The 21,005-nt window shown below is 54.4% G+C and overlaps 1 protein-coding gene across 4 annotated transcripts in view; it reads left to right on the top strand.

Annotated features, from left to right (window-relative positions):
* Window positions 1-21,005, top strand: part of CLIP2 (CAP-Gly domain containing linker protein 2) — a 70,041-nt gene that overhangs the window by 7,945 nt on the left and 41,091 nt on the right. For all 4 annotated transcript variants that reach the window (XM_059693438.1, XM_059693437.1, XM_059693439.1 and 1 more), the window contains exon 2: window positions 11,316-11,506. In XM_059693438.1, coding sequence (XP_059549421.1) covers window positions 11,383-11,506 — 124 coding nt within the window. In that variant the 5' untranslated portion in view covers window positions 11,316-11,382. The remainder of the gene's footprint in view (window positions 1-11,315; window positions 11,507-21,005) is intronic.

Here is a 21,005-nt window from a genome sequence, read left to right as displayed (position 1 = left end):
GCCTTCCCCAGGGAGCTCACAGAACTGTGGGGAGGCAGGCGCTCAAGTCGGTCCACATGGTTAGGTGCCACCAGCTGGGGCAGTCTGATGGGTGGGAAGGTCCCAGAGCAGCAGGGACCATCCCTACGTCCTCCACTCCTGCCCAGGGAAAGTTTTAAAACGTTTTATTGCAGTACAGCCTCCATACAGAAGAGTGTACCTGTCCTAAGTGCACTGCTTGTTGAATTTTCTCCAAGTGAATGACTGTGAAACAGCAGCCAGACCCAGAATCAGAACCGGCCAGCTCCCAGAAGCCCCTCTTGTTTCTTCCAGTCAGTATGCCTGGCCCCAGCGTGACCCCTGCCCTGATTTCTAACACCAGCAATAACTCCACACTGCCTGCCCCTGAACTTCACTTTAAATGGAAGCAGACGGTCATACTCCACGCACTCTTTTATGTCCGGCTTTTTTCCACTCGAGATTATAATCCCAAGATTCATACACATTGTTACCTGTGGTTGCAGTTCACTCATTCTCATTGCTGTGTTTTATTCAATTGTGTGAATTTATTTACACACGTGACTGAGTGACAACTTATGTAGTCATTCTAATGGTAGTGGGTATTTGGGTTATTTTCAGTTTGGCAGCATTAGGAAAAGAACATGTCTTTTGGTGCACACGTGCACACATTCCTGTTGTTACACAGGCTGGTGGATGTATGGTGTTACCCTGATGACTACTAAAGGTGAACATCTTTGCATGTGTTTATTGGTCTTTTGGATGCCCTGTTTTTGTGAAGTGCTTTTGCTGTTTTTCAAACTTGACTTGTCAGAGTTCTTTTTATATTCTGAATATGAATCCTTTGTAGAACACAGGAATTGCCGATGTCTCCTCCCCCTTTGTGGCTTTCCCATCCCCCCTCTCTCAGTGTATCGTTTGATGCACAGAAGCTCTTAATCTTGTCCAATTTATCTATCTTTCCCTTATCTTCAGCACTTCCTGTGTCCTGTTTAAGGAGTCTGTGCCTGCTCCAATGTTATGAAGGTCTTCCATGTCTTCTTCTAAAGACTGGATTGTTTTAACTTTCACATTTAGATCTGCTGTCCATGAGGAATCGATCTCTATGTGCTATGTGAGTAAGTTTATTAGTTTCCTTTTGCTACTATAACAAATGACCACACTCTTAGTTGTTTATTTTTAAATATATTTTTAATTGATTTCAGAGAGGAAGAGAGAGATAGAGAGATAGGAACATCAATGATGAGAGAGGATCATTGACTGCCTCCTTCGTGCCCCCTACTGGGGATCGAGCCTGTAACCCGGGCATGTGCCCTGTCTGGAATCGAACTCAGGACCTCTTGGTTCATAGGTCAATGCTTAATCCACTAAGCCACCACAGCCGGGCTCACACTCAGTAGTTTAAAACAACATCTTACAATTCTGGAGGTCAGAAGTCTGAAATGGATCTCAGGCTAAAATTCGGATGTCAGCAGGGCTACGTTCCATCTAGCCTCTAGACTCGAGAGGCTCAAGGGAAGATTCTGTTTCTTCACCTTTCCCAGCTTCTAGACGCAGCCTGCATTCTTTGGCTGGTGGCCCCTGCCTCCATCTTCAAAGCCAGCAGTGTTGGACTGCGTCCTTTGCACACTGCCATCTCTGATTCTTTTGTTCCTGCTTCCCTCTTCCACTTGTAAGGACCCTGTGCTTACATTGGACCTGCCTGGATAGTACAGGATAATCTTCCATCTCCAGGTCATCTCATTCGCAACCTTAATTCCATCAGTAACTTAACTCCCCTCTGCCATGTAGGCATGTTCACAGGTTGTGGGGGCCATTACTGGGGAGGGGCCTTATTCTGCCAAGGAGGGAGCAGGATATTTTTCCTGTGTGGCTATCCAGTTGACCCAGCCCCACTTATTGCAGCGGTTCTCAACCTGTGGGTCGCGACCCCTTTGGGGGTCGAACGACCCTTTCACAAGGGTCGCCTAAGGCCATCGGAAAACACATATTGAATATATAATTACATATTGTTTTTGTGATTAATCACTATGCTTTAATTATGTTCAATTTGTAACAATGAAAATACATCCTGCATATCAGATATTTACATTGCAATTCATAACAGTAGCAAAATTACAGTTATGAAGTAGCAACGAAAATAATGTTATGGTTGGGGGTCACCACAACATGAGGAGCTGTATTAGATGGTTGCGGCATTAGGAAGGTTGAGAACCACTGGCTTATTGTAAAGACCATTCTCTGCTCACAGGTAATTTTTAGTTACTTGTTCAGGCTGGGTTGGAGAGAACCCAGGAGATGGGTGGCTTTCCTGCAGCCACCTGGCCGCGATATATTGGATGGAGCTGCCACAGAAATCAGAAGGGGATGAGGCAATCATGAAAGACGGTTAGGTCCCTATCCTGGCCTGGGAGGCAGGACACTGGAGCCCATGCCTTCCTTTGTCCTGGTTGCTGGGTCATCTCAGCAGGGAGCCACTTGCCCTACACAAGTTTTCTTCATTTGGGAGTTGAATCTCAGTGTGCTGTTAACTTGCTCTGTGACCTTGGGCGAGTCTGCTCGGGGCCTCAGTTTCTCATCCTTTGAAATGGGAATAAAGATGGGTCAGAGGGCAACTTGAGCTGTGCTGTTCCCAAGCCCTTCTCCATTGGGAAAGGAGGGAGACTCCATCTGTCAGAGCCAGGCTGATGCCTGACCAGCATCTCGGGCCAGTGGCAGGAGGGCTCCAGTTGTCTGATTGGCAGGCCTATGGGTTACCACACAGCCAGGAGCAGGCTTTTGGGCCATGGCTGTGCCCTGGTTCTGAACATGCCAACTGTGTGTGTGTGTGCACATGTGTGCGCCTTCATAAGGCAGGGAAATATATTGATGTTCCTTCCCCTCCCTAGACCTGACACAGCCCTGGTCCCCGTTGTTCTTGGCTGGGAGACAGGATCCTTCCAAACCTGAGGGAAGATGGCCAAGTCCCGTGTGTCCAGCTCAGGCTGCACTGGCTGGTCCCAGGCTCTGCAGTGGCCCCAGGTTGTTGGTAGGACAGGGAAGGTGCTGACTTTACAGAGTGGAGCTGCAACCCTGAGCTCGGAGGCTGTGAGGATGGAGAGCCTGTGGGACTGCAGCCGGACGCTGGACGCAGGCCCTGCTTGTGTCCCAGCTGCAGGTGCCAGAGCAGATGGGGGCTCCTGGGTTGGTTTGTCCTTCCCTGCTTAGACCAGGAGTGTCCCTGCGCTCTCCTCCACGCTGCTGGCACAGAGTGCTCTGCTCTGCCCCACCGTCCTTCCAGCTCCCTCCCGTTCTCCAAGCCCCATCTGCTGGGGAGCCTGGGTGCCAGCCCAGCTCTGCTCTGAGGCTTGGGCGGGTCCCTTCTCCCAAGGTAAGGGATGGCTGGCTCTGGATGGCTGCCAGGCCCCTTGGTACTCCCAGGGCAACTTGAGACCCCAAGCAGGGTCCATCACCACCCCATTCTAGGGCCCCCTGTCTCTACCCCAGCTGGCGAGTGTGCTAAGTGTGTATGGCCCTGGCTGCACTCCCCACAAGGACTCACTGACCCAGAGTGAGCAGAGGGTGGGTGTTGGGACAGGGGCCTAGGCAGACAGGCGCCATCTTCCTGGCTCTCCCTGGCTGGAGGGGCCGCTAGCCTGAGGCTCCAGAGCTTTGGCTTCTGACTCAAGCTGGCAGGACTCGAGGGAGCCCGTCCCAGCCGTGCCCTGCTCTCTGCTTGTGCCTGGGGATTCTAGCGTTACCACTGGTGCAAGTTCCTAAGCCTGGGTCAAATGCAGACTAAGTAAACCTCCCTTCCAAGCTGGATGGGATGGGCAGGAGGTGCCAGCTGGGGGTGGGCTCTTGGAGACGGTGGTCCACACTTCCCTGGGGCCTCTGCTGGATCCGGGGGTTGGGAGAGCACTGGGTTTCTGGTGCAGGCAGGACTGTTGGGGTACCCAGTGAAGCAGGGCTATGGGTGGCCCATGCCATGCTCACATAAGAACTCACCTTCCGTTTGGGTAACCTTGGCCTGGTGGCCAGCATCTGTGGGGGTTCATTCTGTTTGGGGACTGTTTGCTCTCCCCTCCTCTTGTGTGTGTCTTGTTTTTTGTTTAAGAAGTGAGTATGAAATATTTCAGGCATTCAGATAAAGGCATAGAGAGCATGCAATGAATACTGTGGATATCCTGCAGGACTTAAGAAATGAGCCTTATAAATAGAAATGAAGCCTCAGTTACCCTGCCCAGCCCCGTTCCCATCCCCCAAACCGCATTTCCTGGCTGTTGCATGGAGGGCTGCGATAAGCACCCTGTAGGTGCCTCCCAGGATGCAGGGCCCCGGTTCCTGGCTGGGTCTTCTGCCTCTGCAGGCCCCCCCCCCCGGCTGTGCCCACCCAGCCCACAAGCCCTTGCTCCGTGGCCTTTGTAGCACTGGCATCACCGGGCTTTTTGGCTTTTTGCCCATCTTGATTGGGTGGGAAAGGGGAGCTTCTTTTGGCTTGGACATGCGTTTCCCGGAAGACTAGGAGGCCCAGCGGCCCAGCCGGACAGTCTCTCCTCGAAAGCTGCCCCATTCATGCCCTTCTGTGATTGGGGCGCCCCCAAGTGTGTACCTGCGATGCCCTTCTTCTTTCCCTTCAGCCTCTCACATTGCATACCGGTGGGTGCCCCAGGCCTGTGCTCCTCATTCTCCCCAGCGACTCCCCCAAGGGCACAACCTGTTTCAGGCCCCCTCCCCCCAGGTCCCTTAGTCACCTCGCACTTCCAGCCCCTGCCTTCTTTCTCCTGTGTCTCTCCCGGTGGGTCCCTCCCAGTTTGAGAGATTCTACCACCTGCTGGAACCCTGGGCGCCCTGCCCCTTGCTGTTTGCCACCAAATCCTACCCAGACTCTTTCCCCTCCAGCCTCGGCCTCTGTCCCAGTGCAGGCCTCGCTGTGTGCCCTTGTCTGTCACAGCAGCCTCCTTGCCCTCATTCCCTCCATCATCCCTCAGCTCCCGAGAGCGGTTTTGCTAATGTGCACTTCTAGTCTGTCACATCCCTTGCTGATGTCCCCCATGGCTCCTCACCCCTCCAGCCTGATGCCTGGAAGTAGGTGTGAGCATTGGGGTGCCCAGTGGGGCAAGACTAGGGGAGCCCATGCCACACCCACATAAGGGCTCACCTTTAGTTCGGGTCGCCTCAGCCTGGCGGCCAGCACTGGAAGACCCCTCTCCCATCACTGTCCCTGCCAGTCCCCGAATCCCACCTCTCCACACACATTTTAGCCACTAAATCCTCGGCTGTTTGATTGACCTGGCAGGTGTGGTGTGTGCCTGGCTTGTTCCACGTGCTCCCCCTCCCCCTGCCACCACTCCCTGCTCCCTGCTACAGAGCCTACCCTCTCCCCACCCCACCCCATGGTGTGTTGTGGCCCTCTGGACACTATAGTCCCTGCATTCTGGTCACAGGCTCAGGAGGGGAGCCGGGAGCATGGGTACCCTGACTGCCAGGACCCCTGCCGGGGAAGGAGGAGCAGCACAGGGAGAGCTGCCACTCTCAGGGGTGAGCGTCCCTGAGGCCTCAGCCAGCAGCAGTGTCCTGCCCAAGCACCACCCTCCCAGCAGGAGACCCTGCGGGTGGGCCATGGCCCGGTCCCCCATCAGAGTCTGGCCTGGGAGCCCCCTTCTGAGTGCCACCTCTCTTGCCCTCTGGGCAAGCTGGCATGTAGAGATGGGCTTTCCACTGCCCTATTTGGCACCAACTGTCCTTCCGTCGGGGCCGCACCCTGGGCTGCCGGTTGGCAGAAAGTTCTTGGTCCTCATCTACACTGAAACTTTGGTGTCCCCCCCCCCCCCCCGCCTTGGGGGAGGACGGGGGGAGCAACTGAAATGGAAACCCTGAAATGCAGCCCGGGTTTGTCTTCTGTAAATGGTAATTGAGGGCCACACAAAGGGGGCCTGTTGGTCTGAATGCTACCCGCCCTCTCCCTCCTCTCCCGCACCGTCCTCTGGGCCGGAGTTCCTGGGGGAGGTGGTGTGGGCATCCCGGGCCTTCGGAGATCACAATAGAGGCCCTTCCCAGCAGCTCCCGTGTGCCAGGCACGGAGGGGCGGTTGCGGACTGCTTTGAGGCAGCCATACTTTTACCCCATTTCACAGGTGATGAAACCGAGGCGCTGGGCCAAGCTCCCACAGCCACTCTGAGTCTGGGGTTTGGACCTCCCCGAAGCTTAAATCTACTTCCTCCCAGGCCTCCCCCATCAGCACAGTGCGGCCAAGGGCCAGTTTATCACCATGTCTAGCTTTTTCCAAGAAACCCTTCCTCTGCCCAGGAACAGAGCTGAGTCACAAAGGCCAGTTTGCCCGAAGCCTCCTCCCCCTCCTCCTCTTCACCATTCTTCTCATCTCCCCTTCCCGTGCTCCCCCAGCATTGGAGGCCCTACGGGAGGTGGGGGTGGGGAGTGGGCTGCTTGCCTCTCCTCCCCTGGCCCTGCCCTCCCCACCCCCTCAGCAGTAGTGGCTGGGGCTGAGTCAGTGCTGCCTGGTTCTCTCCTCCCACCAGCTCCTCTCGTCTCCTTGGTCAGCGAGGCATGAGCACGCTTTCTCCAGAGGCCAGGGGTCTCACACACGTTATTCCAGGCCTGGGCCGGGGAGGGTGCGTGGAGGGCCCGCGCGGGGTCTGGTCTCAGCCACTGAGCTGCGTGTGACTTTGGGTGAATCCCTGAACTTTCTGAGCTTCAGATGCTCTGCCTCTAAGATGAGCACTGCCTCCTCAGGGCGTGTGAGGACTCATGAGGCCACATTCCCACAAGGCCTGCTGCATAACAGGTTCTTCACACTGGAGGCTGTGGAGATCATCAGGGCAACGCCTCCGGAAGCCTTTCCTGGGAGGAGCGCCCATGGGGATTTGTCCCCTGGGCCACCGCAGGTGTGCTGTCCGTGGAGTTTCTGGATCATGGGCTCTGTGCCAGACATCAGGCAGGGGCTGAGTTCTCGAGAGACTATGGCCCCACCTGGGGTTGTCCATGAGCTCTCAGGAGGCAAATGAGAACAGTATCCTCTCTCCTAGCTCAGTGTGTGTCCTGAGGTTTCTGTAGGGTAAAATCCTGGGAGACTTCCTGGAGGAGGCGGCGGCATCAGGTTAGGTGTTCTCACAGGAGGTTGGAATAGGTGAAGCAGTTGGGAGAAAAGGCACAGGCAGAGTCTGGGAGGTGGGGAAGTGTCAGTTGTGTGGTAGCAGCAGCGTACCTGGTGGGGAGCCTCCAATGCAGGGACGTGGTTATAATACCTGGTCGCTGTCTCCAAGGGCACCCTGGCTAGTGGAGAGGTCAGACCAGCTACGTGAAACACCATGGCATCAGCCAGCCAGCTGGGCTGATGACCACAAGCTACTCAGTCCTGAGTAGTGGGCCCTGCAGAGGTGAGGGGGACCTCCTGGGCCTCTTCCTGCCATGGGCTAGCATCATTCATTTATTCAAAGGTGATCTATTGAGCTCCTGCAGGCACCCTTGTCAGAACTAAGGGTGCCAAAGCAAACAAAACAGACCCAAGTCCTTGCCCATGTGCAGTGGAGAAAAACACAACAGGGTCAGGGTGGGGAGGACTGGGTAGGGGTTGCAATCTTAGAAGGGAACATTGGAGCAGGTACTTGAAAGAGATGAACAGCACACCTAGATATTTGAGGGAAAAGCATTCCAAGTAGAGGGAACAGCATGTGCAAACGGCCCTGAAGCTGAAGCGTGCTTAGTGTGATCCAGGAGCTGCTGAAGGCCATTGTGGTTTGAGTGGTGAGGGAGGGTCAGCGGTGGTGGAGGTGAGAGGTGAGGAGGGCTTTGAAGGCCATTGCACTACTATGAAGACCCTTTGAGGATTTTTTAAATATGTATTTTTTAAGTTGGGGTTTAATTTACTCATTTTAAGCAGACGGTTTGATGACTTTTAATCTAAACATACAATTACGCAGCCATTACCACAATCCAATTTTAGAACATTTCTTCCCCCCCAGGAAGTTCTCTCGTGTGTTTTCAGTCAGTCCCTGGTCCCACCACCAGGCAACCGCTGATCTGCTTTCTGTCTCTACTTTTGAAATTTTATATGAATAGAATCATACAATATGTATCCTTTTTTGTCAGATGTCTTTCACTTAGTATAATGCATTTAGAGGTTCATCCATATTTGTTGTATGTGTCAGTATTTTCTTACTATTGCTGAGTGCTGTACTATTGTATAGATGGACTGTTTGGATTTATATATACAAATATATATTGATTTCAGAGAGGAAGGGAGAGGGAGAGAGATAGAAGCATTAACAATGAGAGAGAATCACTGACCGGCCGCCTCCCGCATGCCCCACACCGGGTGGGGATCGAGCTTGCCACCTGGGCATATGCCCTGACCAGGAACCAAACCACGACCTCTCGGGACCTCCCGGTCACAGGTTGACGCTCAGCCACTGAGCCACGCCATGTTTGTGCATTCACCAGTGGATGGACCTTTGGGTTTTTACCATCCTTTGGTTATTGTGAATAAAGTTGCTATGCACCTTTAAAAATAAATCCTTGTACGGATATATGTGTTTATTTCTCTTGGGCGTTTGGGTCGTATGGTAGGTATGTATTTAAGTTTTTAAGGAACTGCCAAACTGTCTTCCAAAGTGGCGGTACCGTTTTTCATTTCCACCGGCAACGTGCGTGTGCAGTTTCTGTGCCTCCCACCAGCACTTGATATTGTCCGTTTCCCTGCTGCTGAGCCTTTCTAATTGGTGTGAAGTGGTATCTCTTTGAGGTTTTGGTCCTTGTTGCCTAGTGACTGATGATGTTGCTCAGATTTCCATGTGCTTATTGCTGTTTGTGTATCTTCCTTGGTTAGTGAACTGACGCTCAGCTTTTTGTTCATGTATCATTAGGTTGTCATCAGTGAGTCGTAAGAGTTCTTTATATGTGCTGAATACAAGTCTTTTATTAGATATATGATTTGTAGTTTTTTTTCTCTGGGAGGGTCTTGGGCAGAGAAGGGGCCATGGGCATGGGGAGTGGGTCCAGGCTTCAGTCCCAGCAACACACTCTTCTCTGCCTCAGGCATGTGGGCTGCATCAAGATTTCCTGGGTCAGAGGGTCCCCTGGCTAAGCCACAGGAACAGGAAGTTTGTTTTGGCCACCCACAGAGTGGCCACCCATTTGCTGTCATCAGAGACCACCCTCACATGCCCTGTTGGCTCAGCGCGTCCCTGTCAGGCTCCGGGGTGCCAACGCCGCCTACCCAGGCTCACAGAGACTTCACCAACTATGGGGCAGTTCCCCATTGAACGAGCTTCCTGGCGGGCCCGATTCCGGGGAGCAAGGGAGCAGCCTCATGCTCTAGCCTGGCCAAGTGTCTCCAGGCCCCAGAATTCCCGGGTGTCAGAGTCGTGGGTCGGGACTGTGGTGTTGGTTTGCAGGCTCCAGGGCCAGGTCCGGGTCAGCAAGAATGCCCCGTGCTCCTGTCGGCTCACCTGGGCATGTAGGCGCAGCACTGTGTGCAGTGGGGGAGCTTATTATTCTCTGTTCGTATGGCTGGCAGCCGCATGTAAGGAGCCGATCCTTCCCGTGGCCGATCTTCCCAGGACAGGTAGAAGTTGCTGGCTCATCTTGCTGGCCTGAGAGCCGTTCTGAGGACACTGTGTATTCCTGTCGTGAGCATTGTAGGTTGGCTTCTGTATTAGTTAGGACTTTTGTGGTTGCAAGCAATGGTGTCCCTCAGATAGGTTTAGGCAAAAAGAGGAAACGATGCACACGCGCATGTGTGCGTGTGTGTGTGTGTGTGCATGTGTGTGTGTGTGTGTGTGTGTGTGTGTGTGTGTGGTGTGTGTGTGAGAGAGAGAGGATGTGTTGGCTGATGTAAGCGAGGGCCTCAAGTGACCGTCTTCAGGCTCAGCTGGATCCAGGCCCTCCAAGTCCAGCCACTCAGCTCTGCTTTCTCTGTGTTGGCATCGTTCCTGGAGACTCTCCCAGGCGGTAGCTGGGGTGGCCCTGCAGTTACTGGCGTCCATCCCACACCCAGGCAGCCCCGCGGCGAGGAGAGCACCTCTTCCTAAAGGTTCCAGCCAGAGTCCAGGCCCTGATGCTCCTCGGGTCACGTGACTCCCCCTCAGCGAACCACTAGGGCTCTGACCAGGTCTGCGTCATGTCTACTCCAGGAGTGTGTGCGGGGTCAGCCCCCATAAGACATGTGGATCCAGAGTGGAGAAAAGGGTTCTCTAAAGGGGTAATGTTCCGTGACCAAGGGGGGATAGGAATATGGCTGGACAGGCGCAGGGTTTGGCATCCCTGACTCTGTCGGAGTGGAGTGCCCGGAGGCTTCGATTTCCCCTCCTCAGGTCCTGAGGGGGTCAGGCTTTCATGCAGAATCCTCCATTCGCCCGTGGTGCTCTGCACTCCCTCTCCCCCTGGACGGTGTGCTCCCGAGGCAGAGGCCCGCGGTGTGGCCTCTGTAGACATGGGTGCAAGAGGGTGTGCACACAGGACAGTGGGGGGGGGGAGGCCAGGGGACGGTGGCCTGTCCTCTATGCCTTGGAGACTGGAGGCTTCCCCTCTCAAGGGTCCCCTTTGTAAAATGCTAGTGCCCCGTGCACCCCGGACACCGTACGCGTCACACCCTTCCCCGGACACCGTACGCGTCACACCCTTCCTGTTGTAGTAATAGAGGCAGGGAGCTGTAACGGGGGGAGGATAGGCAGAGGCACGTGAGTCCGTGCTGGCGAGGGATGAGGCATCTCTGTGTGCATGTCCCCGCACCGGTGGAGTGGGCAGTGCTGGGAGGGTGAGCCCAAGAGCGGGAGTGAGGCCTGTGTGTGGCGAGGCAGAGCAGTGAGCTGGTTGATGACGTTAGATGTTGCTTTGTCAGACGCATCAGGAGGGGTGTGGGTTATTGGCTAGTCCTAGAGAGTCTCGGGGCTGATGGAAGGGAACTCATTGGGTTGCCGTGCATGTCAATCCACACCAGCCTGTGCTCTGTGGTGAGGGACACGCTCAGCTGTTGGGGGCTGTGCAGGCCCTCCTGACCCTGGCCTGGGGTTTCTGGGGTTCCTACAGCATTGCTGTAGACCCTAAGCCAGTTTGCTCCTGATTCTCACCTCCTGGGCCCAGGAGGTGGGCAAAGAGAACGTGCCCAACCTCTGAGTCCAGCAGACCAGGACACTTGTCCTGGCAGCACCACTGCCACACTGGGCCCGCTCTTGCTGCCGCTGCTCTGTGCCTCAGTTTCCCTCTGTAGGAGAAGAGGGGTGATGGTGGTCTGTGCCTCACAGTGTTGGCAGTGTTGGAGTCCCACGGTGTTGGTATCGGGGTGACCTTATGATGTGATCACTCTTATTCTCTACCTGCAGGTGAGTGACGATGGCAGGGAGAACGTGACCTGCACGGGCCCTTTTCCACCCACTGAGTGGCACCACCATGCAGAAGCCCAGCGGCCTGAAGCCCCCCGGCCGTGGGGGAAAACACTCGAGCCCCATGGGCCGGACATCTGCTGGGTCAGCCTCAGCCTCTGCCACGGCGGCAGCCACCGGCTCCAAGGAAGGTGCGCAGGGCCAAGGGTAAGGGGCTGGGTGGGGCGTGGATCTCCCGGAAGAGCTGCTCTGTGACCGACTGGAGGCCGGCAGCACATGGACGTTCTTTTTGTCTGACTGTGATCCCTTGAACAACTAGTGACAAGCACCGATGCAGGCTGTACGTGCGCCGATCTATTCATGCTCCCCCAGCCCGGGAGGCGGGTACCACTGCGGATGAGAAAATGGGGCTCCAGGGAGGCCTGGCATCTTGCCCAAGGTCACTCAGACTCCACCGCCTCTCTGCCCCCATTCATCCCCCTTCCAGGATCTGAGATTGTCCTAGTGGAGCCAGCCCATTTTCCCACCAGCCTTCTTGTCTGCCACCCAGAACCGTGCCCTTGAACCTTTCCTTATCTGACCCTGGTCTTTCTGTTGGTGGGCAGAGGACACCCTGGCTGGAGGAACCAGCTCCGGGGGCAAACAGTAGGGAATTGCTTAGTGACTTGCTTTTTCTGATCATAAAAGTAAGATGGACCCTGTGGGATATGTGGACAGTTTGATGCAGGAGTAAAATTGCCATCCCCTGGAGGCAACTATTATTTTGGTTTACGTCCTTACTCTTTTTTCCCCCCCTTAAACCTATGTGTTATCATTCTGCATCTACAACTTGAAAATCTGCTTTTTTCCATTCAATATGATTAGGTGAATTTTTCATATCATTAAAAATTCACATGCTCATCATTTTTAATGGCTGGGAAATACTCTGTTCATTCAACAAATACAAGTCAAGGGCCTGTTTGTTGACAGAGTCCTAACCCCTAACCGCTGGATTCTCATTCTGAACAAAACTGGATGTGGTCCCAGCCCTCAGGGCTGCCAGTCTGGTGGGGAGACTGAATGTCGTGAGATCCTGTAACGGGGGCCTGCCCAGGTCTGGGAGGTGGGGATGTGCAAGCTGGGGTCTGGAAGGTGATGGTTTACTAGATGAAGAAGGGAGGGTATTCCTGGCAGAGGGAACAGCATGTGCAAAGGCTCAGTGGCAGGAGGGAGTATGGTGAGTACAAGGGAGGGAAAGCAAGTGAGTGAGGCTGAATATGACCAGTGGGAAGCGTGCTGGTGAGATGGTGGACTGGGCGGGGGCAGCTTGGGGTTATGCAGGGAGTTTTACTAACATCCTAATAGCAGCAGGACGCCACTGGAGGGTTGTAAATCAAAAGGAATATGATAGGAGGAATTGGAAAAATTTCCTTAACCCATTCTCTGCAGTTGAAAATTGAGACTGACTTTTATGTTCACTTTGATAAAAGATGCTGTGATGAACACCTTTGGGCACAGATCCTTGCTCTGAGTATATTGCAGCCATCAAGGTCTGATGCTTCCATGTCATCTGATTGGCGCAGAAGTTGGGGAGATAAAAAAATAGCCAGAGGCCAGACTGGGAAATCTGGGTCCTGGGTTGGGTTAAGGAGAGTTTGAGCCAAAGGCTTGGTCAGTTGGCAGAACCAGGTCCCTGGCAGAGCCAAACAGCCAGCATGACAGGGTGAGGAAGCTGTGTGGTGTGGCCACGGGGGACCTACACAGGCAGGTCCAGACTCCCCGTCTGAGGTGGCAAACCGCCCTTACTCCTGGGAGGCTCCTGAGCAATGAGAAGAGGCCAGGCGGGAGAAAACAAGGCAGGAGGGACTTCTAGGTGGAGAGAACAGGCAGAGCGAAGGCCATGAGGCAGGGATGGACTGTGTTTGTTAAGAAGGAAGGCAAGTCTGGGCGGAGCGGAGTGTGAATGAGGCTGGGGAGGGTGGCAGAGGCAGATGATGAAGGGCAGGGGCTTTGGGTTTCAGGGTGATGGGAGCTGTGGGAGGGTGTTAGCAGAGGAATGACGGCACGTACACATCTCTCAGGCCACCACGTGCAGAACGGGCTGCGGGGGTTAAGAACGGCTTGGGGAGACCAGTGGCAATTGGTCACCCAGGCGAGGGTATTTGTACTCACTGCCAGGGCTCTGACCACCATACGTGGGTCATCAGGGAAGACTTTTTGGAGGAAGCCTGAAAGAGCATAGCCTTGACAGTGGGAGGATGTATTGGCGGAGAGGAGGACCGGCAGGCGGTGGAGTAGAGCGTGGGCAAAGACACCGAGTGGGCTGTGCTTGGTCGGGTGCAGGGGGGCGATGACAGTGGCGGTGGGTAGCCTACTTTCTGGAGAAGGGCAGCAGCCAGGCCTGACCCTGACCCTCTTCTCTACTGGAGAGAGTCCTTTCCTCATTGCTCCCCCTGGTCAAGAGGGCCCTGAATGTGGCTCTGATCCAGATGTAATGTGCTCTGCCCCTGAGTTACTTAACCTCTCTGAGCCACTAATGGGAGCATAGCATCTCTGAGATCGCGTCAGTGAAGGAATGTGAAGTGCCTGCAGGTACAGAACTCATTAAAGAGTAATTTCTTTTCCTTCCACCCATCTGTAATCTCATTACAGAAAACTGGAAAGTGGTAAAAGAAGCAGCAGCCCTCCCTGAACGTAATCACAGCCACCACTGTGACGATTCCCTTCCCGTCTTTCCCTGCTGCGCATATTGTTTAGTCGTTAAATCATGGGTTGTGCCCGCATGTGCATCTTCCTGTTCCACCTTGGATGGTGCCTGCGGTGTCTTTGCCGTCCTTTAGAACAGCTGCGTCGGAGTCCCTCCAGGGAGTGGGGATGGAGCACACGGTGTGGCGTGCTGGTTGCTTCCCGGTCACACTGCACCGTGGCCTGGGAGCCCGCAGGGTGGGGGCCAGTGGTCTGACTTGGCCTGGGCCGCCCCGCCCCCACCCCGAAGGGCTGTTCCAGAGAGAGGAGGTGCCACTCCATGAATGTCTGATTGATGACAGAGCCATGCCCCTGTGCTCCACGTGGGCGTGAAAGGCTGCAGCTGGGCTTGGCGGTGCCCTCCCTCCTCTGGCACCAGCTGCCTTTGCAGACACCCAGGCTAGGGGAGAGCTGGCAGAGGCAGAGAAACCCTGTGAGAGGGGAAGGGAGATGTCTGCCACCCAGAGCTGCTTTGTCCCTGCTCAGAACAAGAGTCTCTGGAGAGGAGGGGTGGTGGGAGCAGCAGGGCAGGGCCCCTCAGGCTGCCTCCTCTACCCCCTAGAACTGGCCATCTGCTCTCTGAGGTGCTGGAGGTGCTGCCCCCATCGGAGGCTGGGACCCTGTGTGAGGGGCAGGGGCTCTGAAAGATGAGCCTGAGGAGATGAGCCTGGTTGGGGATGGGGACAGTAAAAAGCTGGAATCTGTTTGGGGAATCGGGGCCGTGGCTGCTTCCCAAAGCATGAGCTCAGCTTCCTGGCAGAGGGTCTAGCCAAGGGCTGGGCCTGGACGGATGCCCCTGCCCCCTTCCCCATGAGATGGAGGGCCTGTGTCGGTCCCAGGAGCTGTGACACACAGAGCAGCAGAACCAGGGGGCCGTTGTAGGGGGTCTCTCACACTAGCAAGTGGCCCAGAGGTGGTCCGAGCAGGTGTGCAGGAGGGTGTCTGGGACATACCTGTGGGCAAAGGCCTGAGTGAGGCAGCAAGGTCTGGGGCATCCCAGTCGGACAGGATGGAGCACTTGGAGGCTGCTCTGATCAGGAGGTCAGGGAGGGTCTTGCTTAGGAGGTGACATGGTACAAAGATCTGAGTGACAGGAGCCAGCCCAGCTGAGGTTAGGGGAAGAACATCAAGGCAGAGGGAATAGTGGTTGCAAAGGCCCTGAGGTTTGAGATGTCGGAGAACCAGAGAGCAGTGTGAGTGGGCAAGGGGGGCGGTCACTAAGGTCCAGGGCATGAGTCAGGGCCCCAGATGGAAGTTGGGGAGCTGTGCCTGGGGCCACCTGGGGGTTTGGAATCTATCCTGGGCTTGAAGGAGAAGGGGGTTCAGGCCTCTAGGCTGGCGGCCCAAGACTGCTGCTGGCATACGGCTCTCCCTTTGGGTCAGGAGCAGCCTGTAGTGGTTGGCAGGGTGGGGGCTGCGGCACACTGTGAACAGGGGTCCTTAGCCCTTCCATGGGGTTCCCTCCTGAGCCCCAGGTCAGGGCAGGCCAGGCCAGGCGTCCCATTTGCTCTAATAGGAAGGGCTGACTGCAGTGGCCTGGGGCGGACTCTGGGCTGAGTGAAGGGACAGACCACAGCCACTGTCGCCCTCCCCTCTGCCCTTGCTCCGAGGGGGCAGGCAGGCCTTGAAGGACCTTTCCCATCCCTCACAGAGTGGTCCAGCCCCAGAGGTGTCCTCTCCAGGAGGGACAAAATTTGACACTTGCTATGTCACAGGCAGGCTCTGCAGCAGTCATCGTATCACATTTCTCATTAACAACCCAGTGAGATAACTGCTCTTCTCTCCATTTTAAAGATGAGAAAACTGAGGCTTGGAGCTCTCAGCTAAGTTGCCCAGAGTTACAGGGCCAGAGAGCGATGGGGCTGGAGTTGAGACTCAGGCTAGGCTGGGTCTAAAGCGGGCTCAAGCCACTGGCATCTGGTGGGGTGGCTGGTGCCCCAAGTTCAGTCCCAGCTCTACACACTCAGCCCAGACCCCGGAAAGGTGGGCAGGGTGGGAGGAGTGGGCTGTTCTTATTAAGCTGGTCACAACTGTCCCTATGTGCCTGCGGCCATTCCTCATGCTGCAGACCCAGGACACAGGAGGTCAAGGAAGAATGCGTGGATTTCCCCTCAGATAGGGAGCGGGCTACTCGGGGTGGGGTTCACGCCTATATCTCGATCCCCACAAAGGGTCCACCTGGGGCTGGCCCCAGAGCTTTTAGTTCTGGCTTACTGAGTTGGGCCTGGATACCCCTGCACTTCCTGGGTGTTCCAGACATGGCAGCCAGCCTGCCCTGCCCCAACGAGGCCCCAGAGCTGGCCTCTAGTCTTAGACACTGACCCCACCCCACCCCACCCTGAAGGGTTGTCTTTCACCTTGGTACCCCTGCTCCCTGGAAGGGCAGGAGGCATCATCCCCGTTGTAAGTGACTTGTGCCAGATGCTGTGCAAACCTGGGCAGAACTAGGGCCGCCAGCCCTGCAGAGCCAGACCAGCCAGCACAGCCCCCAGCAGCAGTCCCTCCCTTCAAGGTCAACCTCTCTGGCTCTCCCCAACCACATCCTAAACTTTTTAATGGCCTCAGGATGGGGAAAGCCAAGCTGAGCATTTTTGTGGCTGGGCTGTGGAGGGGAGGGGCATCGGAGCCTCCTAGTGCTCCTGATGTCACTGGTATTGATCCAGGGGCGGGGGCCCAGCTGCCAGCACTGCCTGCCCCGGTGTGTGGCGGCAGCGGGGCTCCTCCATGGGGAGCTGGCTCTGCTCTTTCCAGGGTAAGCCGCCCACTTCTTTCTTCCCTGGGTCCCTGGCTGAGTCTGCTGGGAGGTGGCTTTACCCTCCTGATTTGGGGGTAGAGGGAATGGCAGGGGGTTTCTGAGTTCCATTTGGCTCTAGAAGGATGATGAGCGATCCCTGGGACTGAGGCCCACCCCTTAGTGGCTGAGAGCCGTCCCTTCTCCAGGGATGGGTGGTTGGAGGCTGTGCAGCAGGGGGATGCAGGGCCTGTGGTAGCCAGAAGGGATGGGCCCTGCCTTGGTCAGGGTGCGCTGGGACGGATGGACTCGGCTCTCCCTGAAGGCCATATTGGACTGACCTCAGGGTGAACTGGGCTGGGGGCTCATGGTGGCAAAGCCAGGCTCCCATGAGGAATGCATGGAGACCTGTCCCTTCTTCATGCCCTATGCCTTGAGCGCCAGCTGGTGAGGAGGGGAAGCTTAGAGCAGAGAGCCTCTTCAGGGACTGTGGGCATTTATGTATGTTGCTTTGGGGCCACCAGGGAGGGGAGTTCAGCGTCACGGCCAGCCTGCATTTCAGTCCTGGGGCTCCAAGGATGGGGAGAGGAGTTGGTATGGGCCCCACCTCCCAGCGCTTGGGTTCTGGGTGGGGTGCAGATGCGTATCCTGGAAGGCGGACTGTGCAGAACCAAGGAAGAATGGAGCCCTGGCGGGTGGCTGCCGATGAGGGCTGTTGGAGCTGGTCTGATGGGCAGGCAGGTTTCCTTAGGGAAATGACAGAGGGAAATGCTGTACTTCAAGGCCAGGGCGGCCATGTTCGGCCTGGGGCAGCCCTAGTTTACACCTGTGGTCTTGGCATGATGCTGTCTTAATAACACCTCCTTTCCCTCCAAGGTGCCTGGTTTTGGCAGATGAATCGTGTGGTTACCTTATTTATAGCCCTTCCCCAAGTGGCCACAGTGCACTTTAAAGGCTCTGAAAAGTCCTGCAGCAACATAACCCTAGCTTTGTTTAAGCCACTGGTTCTCAAGCTTGTTTGCAGTTTGAGATTAAGTTTTATTTTTCATTGTACTCGTTAACACCCTGTGGAACTATTTTCTCTGGGACATTTAGGAAACGGACCAGCTCCTGGAGGGACCGGATCCTAGCATAGGCGCGCTGGGTTCCCTCTGGCCTCTCACGGCAGGGCAGACTTCACAGCACAGCTGTCCCTGTGGGTTCCTGCAAAGCCCCTGCTTGTGTTTTTCAAATGGATTCTTTTTTGTCCTGCCCCTGTGTTCCCATTCCCCCAGCCCCAGGCATTTGTGCCTCAGTGCTGTGTGTTGGGACACCCTGAAACCTTGCTTTCTCATCAAGCATCACATCAGAGACATTTCCTTGCGAGAATAATTTTTAAGGGTGGCTTGATAATTTGCATCACTGTTCCCCTCTTTTGGGGCACTTAGATTCAGGTTTTGTTTTTTTGTTGGCTTTGTGAATGACAAGACAGTGAGTTAGTTTTTTCTTTCTAAATTATTTCATTGGGAAATGGAGCAAAGATTACCTTCCTTATTTTAGTTTTTCTTCTTGAAAACATTGTAGTTCGTTGTTATTATATTTCATTACAAAAGTAGCATTAAAAAAGCAAAAAGGTAACATAAAAAGTGATCTGTATCTAAAGATTTCAAGTGGACGGGGTGGAGGGATGATGGCGTGATTGGGTTTGCCTTGCAGAGGGCTCACTCTGAAGGCTTTGGAGGAGGGCCTGGAGCAAAGGTGGGCGACTAGAGTCTGGGAGACCATTTTGGAGGTTGCTGTGCTGAGCAAGGTGTGAAATTTCAAGGGCCTAAACTTGGGAGGGGCCTTTGAGACCCTAGACAGAAATGTGGATTTAGGAGTTATTTCTTCTGTGGAATTGCTGGATCTTGATGGGTAACTAGGTTGTTGGGGTAGGAGGGGAAGGAGCAATGAAGGTCAGGGCCTGAGTAAATGAATGGGTAGGGGGCAATTCCGAGATGGGGAGGACAGGAAGAGCTCTTAGAGGTGGTAGGGGGAGGGGGTCCTTTGGTTCAGGACATCGAGTGTGAGATTCTGGGGGACATCATGGAGGAGGCAGCTGCTAGGTGGGCAGGTCTGGTATCCAGGGAAGGAATCTGAGCTGGAGAGTGCAGTTAGGGCCCAACTTCATTCTATATCTTCCGGTGTCATTTAGATCTTTTACAAGGAGGATTTATCAGTGTCTTTTAAAAAGCAGAAGTATGTCAGTATACAGGCAGTAGCTGAAGCTTCCGGAGAGGGTAGGGTTATGTGGGGAGCACAGTCACAGTGTAGGTCAGGGTTCCCCAGGCACTGACCGGAGAAGGAGGCCAGTTCTCCTGACTCTCCCCTCTCCCCCCTGCCCTCTGAGTGGAGACTATCAGGGACTTGGTGCTTCTTTGTATCCTCTTCCGATCTCTCATTTGTGGGGTATGTAGAGAATTTATACGTGTCTTGGATCAGCCACCCATCCAGGGTGTGGGCTGAGCTGGAACTGGTGGTGTGGTAGTGCCAACCCATGCCCGCTCACAAGGACCAGTTGTGAAATTTCAGGAATTTTGCCAGTCAGATGTTAATCACAGCCATTATTCTTTTTAAAGCAGATTGTGTAAATTTACAATTAAATAAATTCTATTAAAAAACAAAGGTGATGCCAAAACCGGTTTGGCTCAGTGGATAGAGTGTTGGCCTGCGGACTGAGGGGTCCCAGGTTCGATTCCGGTCAAGGGCATGTACCTGGGTTGTGGGCATATCCCCAGTGGGGGATGTGCAGGAGGCAGCTGATCGATGTTTCTCTCTCATCAATGTTTCTAACTCTCTATCTCTCTCCCTTCCTCTCTGTAAAAAATCAATAAAATATATTTAAAAAAAACAAAAAAACCCACAAAGGTAATATGTTCAAAACTCATGACTTCTGGTGGTACTTCTGGTAGTGTTTGCACCCTCATACTGCTATTATTTTACTCATGGTAAGATTTATAATATCTGTGTTTTTGAGGTTATTTATTCTGTGGTGGAAATACTATATCATTTCTTCCAACACCATGTTCAGTGATATCATGCTGGTAGTTTGAAATTGGCCAGGGTGGGAAAATTTACACCATGGAAATTGGCAAATGCTACAGATCAGAGTTATTTATTTATTTTCTCCCAGAGAGTTAGTTGTTCAGCCTTGACCAGCAGCTACTGGCTGGAATGTAGGTGGGAGGAGGAATGGACAGAGGCTGCCCTGTTGGGAAGGACCACCAGGGTGGAAGAGGCAGAGAGGCCCCCAGTCCTGTCACAGAAACAGGGAGCTTTCCGAGAGGGTGGACAGCAGGGACAGCAACCACAGGTCCGGAAGGGGCACTGTCGGCCTCCCTCCAGCAGTGTCCACGGGGAGGGGTCGGGAGCTGAGGGTCAGAGAGGGCCTGGGAAGCAGAGTCTCCTCAGTGGATGGAGCCACTTCCTTCGATGGTGCCGGATGGGAAACACCCACCTCTCCAAGTGCAGGAGACCGAGTCATATCTATATGTGGCCTCGCCTGTGCTTTCAGCTATGCAGTACATATGCGTGTACATAAAGGCCTAGAGAAACACACACCAAGACGTTAACTGTGTTATGTCTGTATGATAGGACTATTGGTGCTTTAATTTTTTAAAAAATCGCTAACCTATGTTTTCTAATTTTCTTCCGTGGCATATGAAAGACCTCTGCGATAAACATTTAAATAGAAAGGAAAGCTTGATTGCTGGGAAGGTGAGTGGAGGACAATAGGAGGAGAAGCTGCTGTTTCATGGGCCGGGGTGTTGATGCCACGGTGGGCTCTGTTGGAGAGCCAGTCGGGGGAGAGAGAGATGGGGAGGCAGCTCCCAGGAAGACCAAACAGGAATAGAAGTTTGCTTCTGAAGAGAGAAGAGGGCTCTTAGCTTTCCTCTAGGATAGCGGTTTTAACCAGGGTTTTGCAGCACACTGGTGTGCCGTGCGAAGTTTTAAAACATACTGTACCTGGCTCTGAAGTCAGGGGCACTGACGTCTTGACCCTCAGCGGCTGAGATGGGCAGATGTGGAAAGGCCCTGTCCCTGCCCCCCAGGCAGGTGGGACTTGAGTCCTTGTGGAAAGAGGGGAGGATGCCTTCTCACCTGGGCCTCCACCCACTGTGGACCAGGCCACCAGCTGCTGTCACTCCACACCGTGTCCATTAGCCCTTTCCATCCAAGTTCTACTTTGAACTTGAAACCTGAAAGAAATGTCCTCA

Source organism: Myotis daubentonii, chromosome 4, assembly GCF_963259705.1.
Source record: "Myotis daubentonii chromosome 4, mMyoDau2.1, whole genome shotgun sequence".
Taxonomy (NCBI): Eukaryota; Metazoa; Chordata; class Mammalia; order Chiroptera; family Vespertilionidae; genus Myotis; species Myotis daubentonii.
Note: the sequence above shows the minus strand (reverse complement) of the source record. Positions and strands in the feature narration are given on the sequence as shown.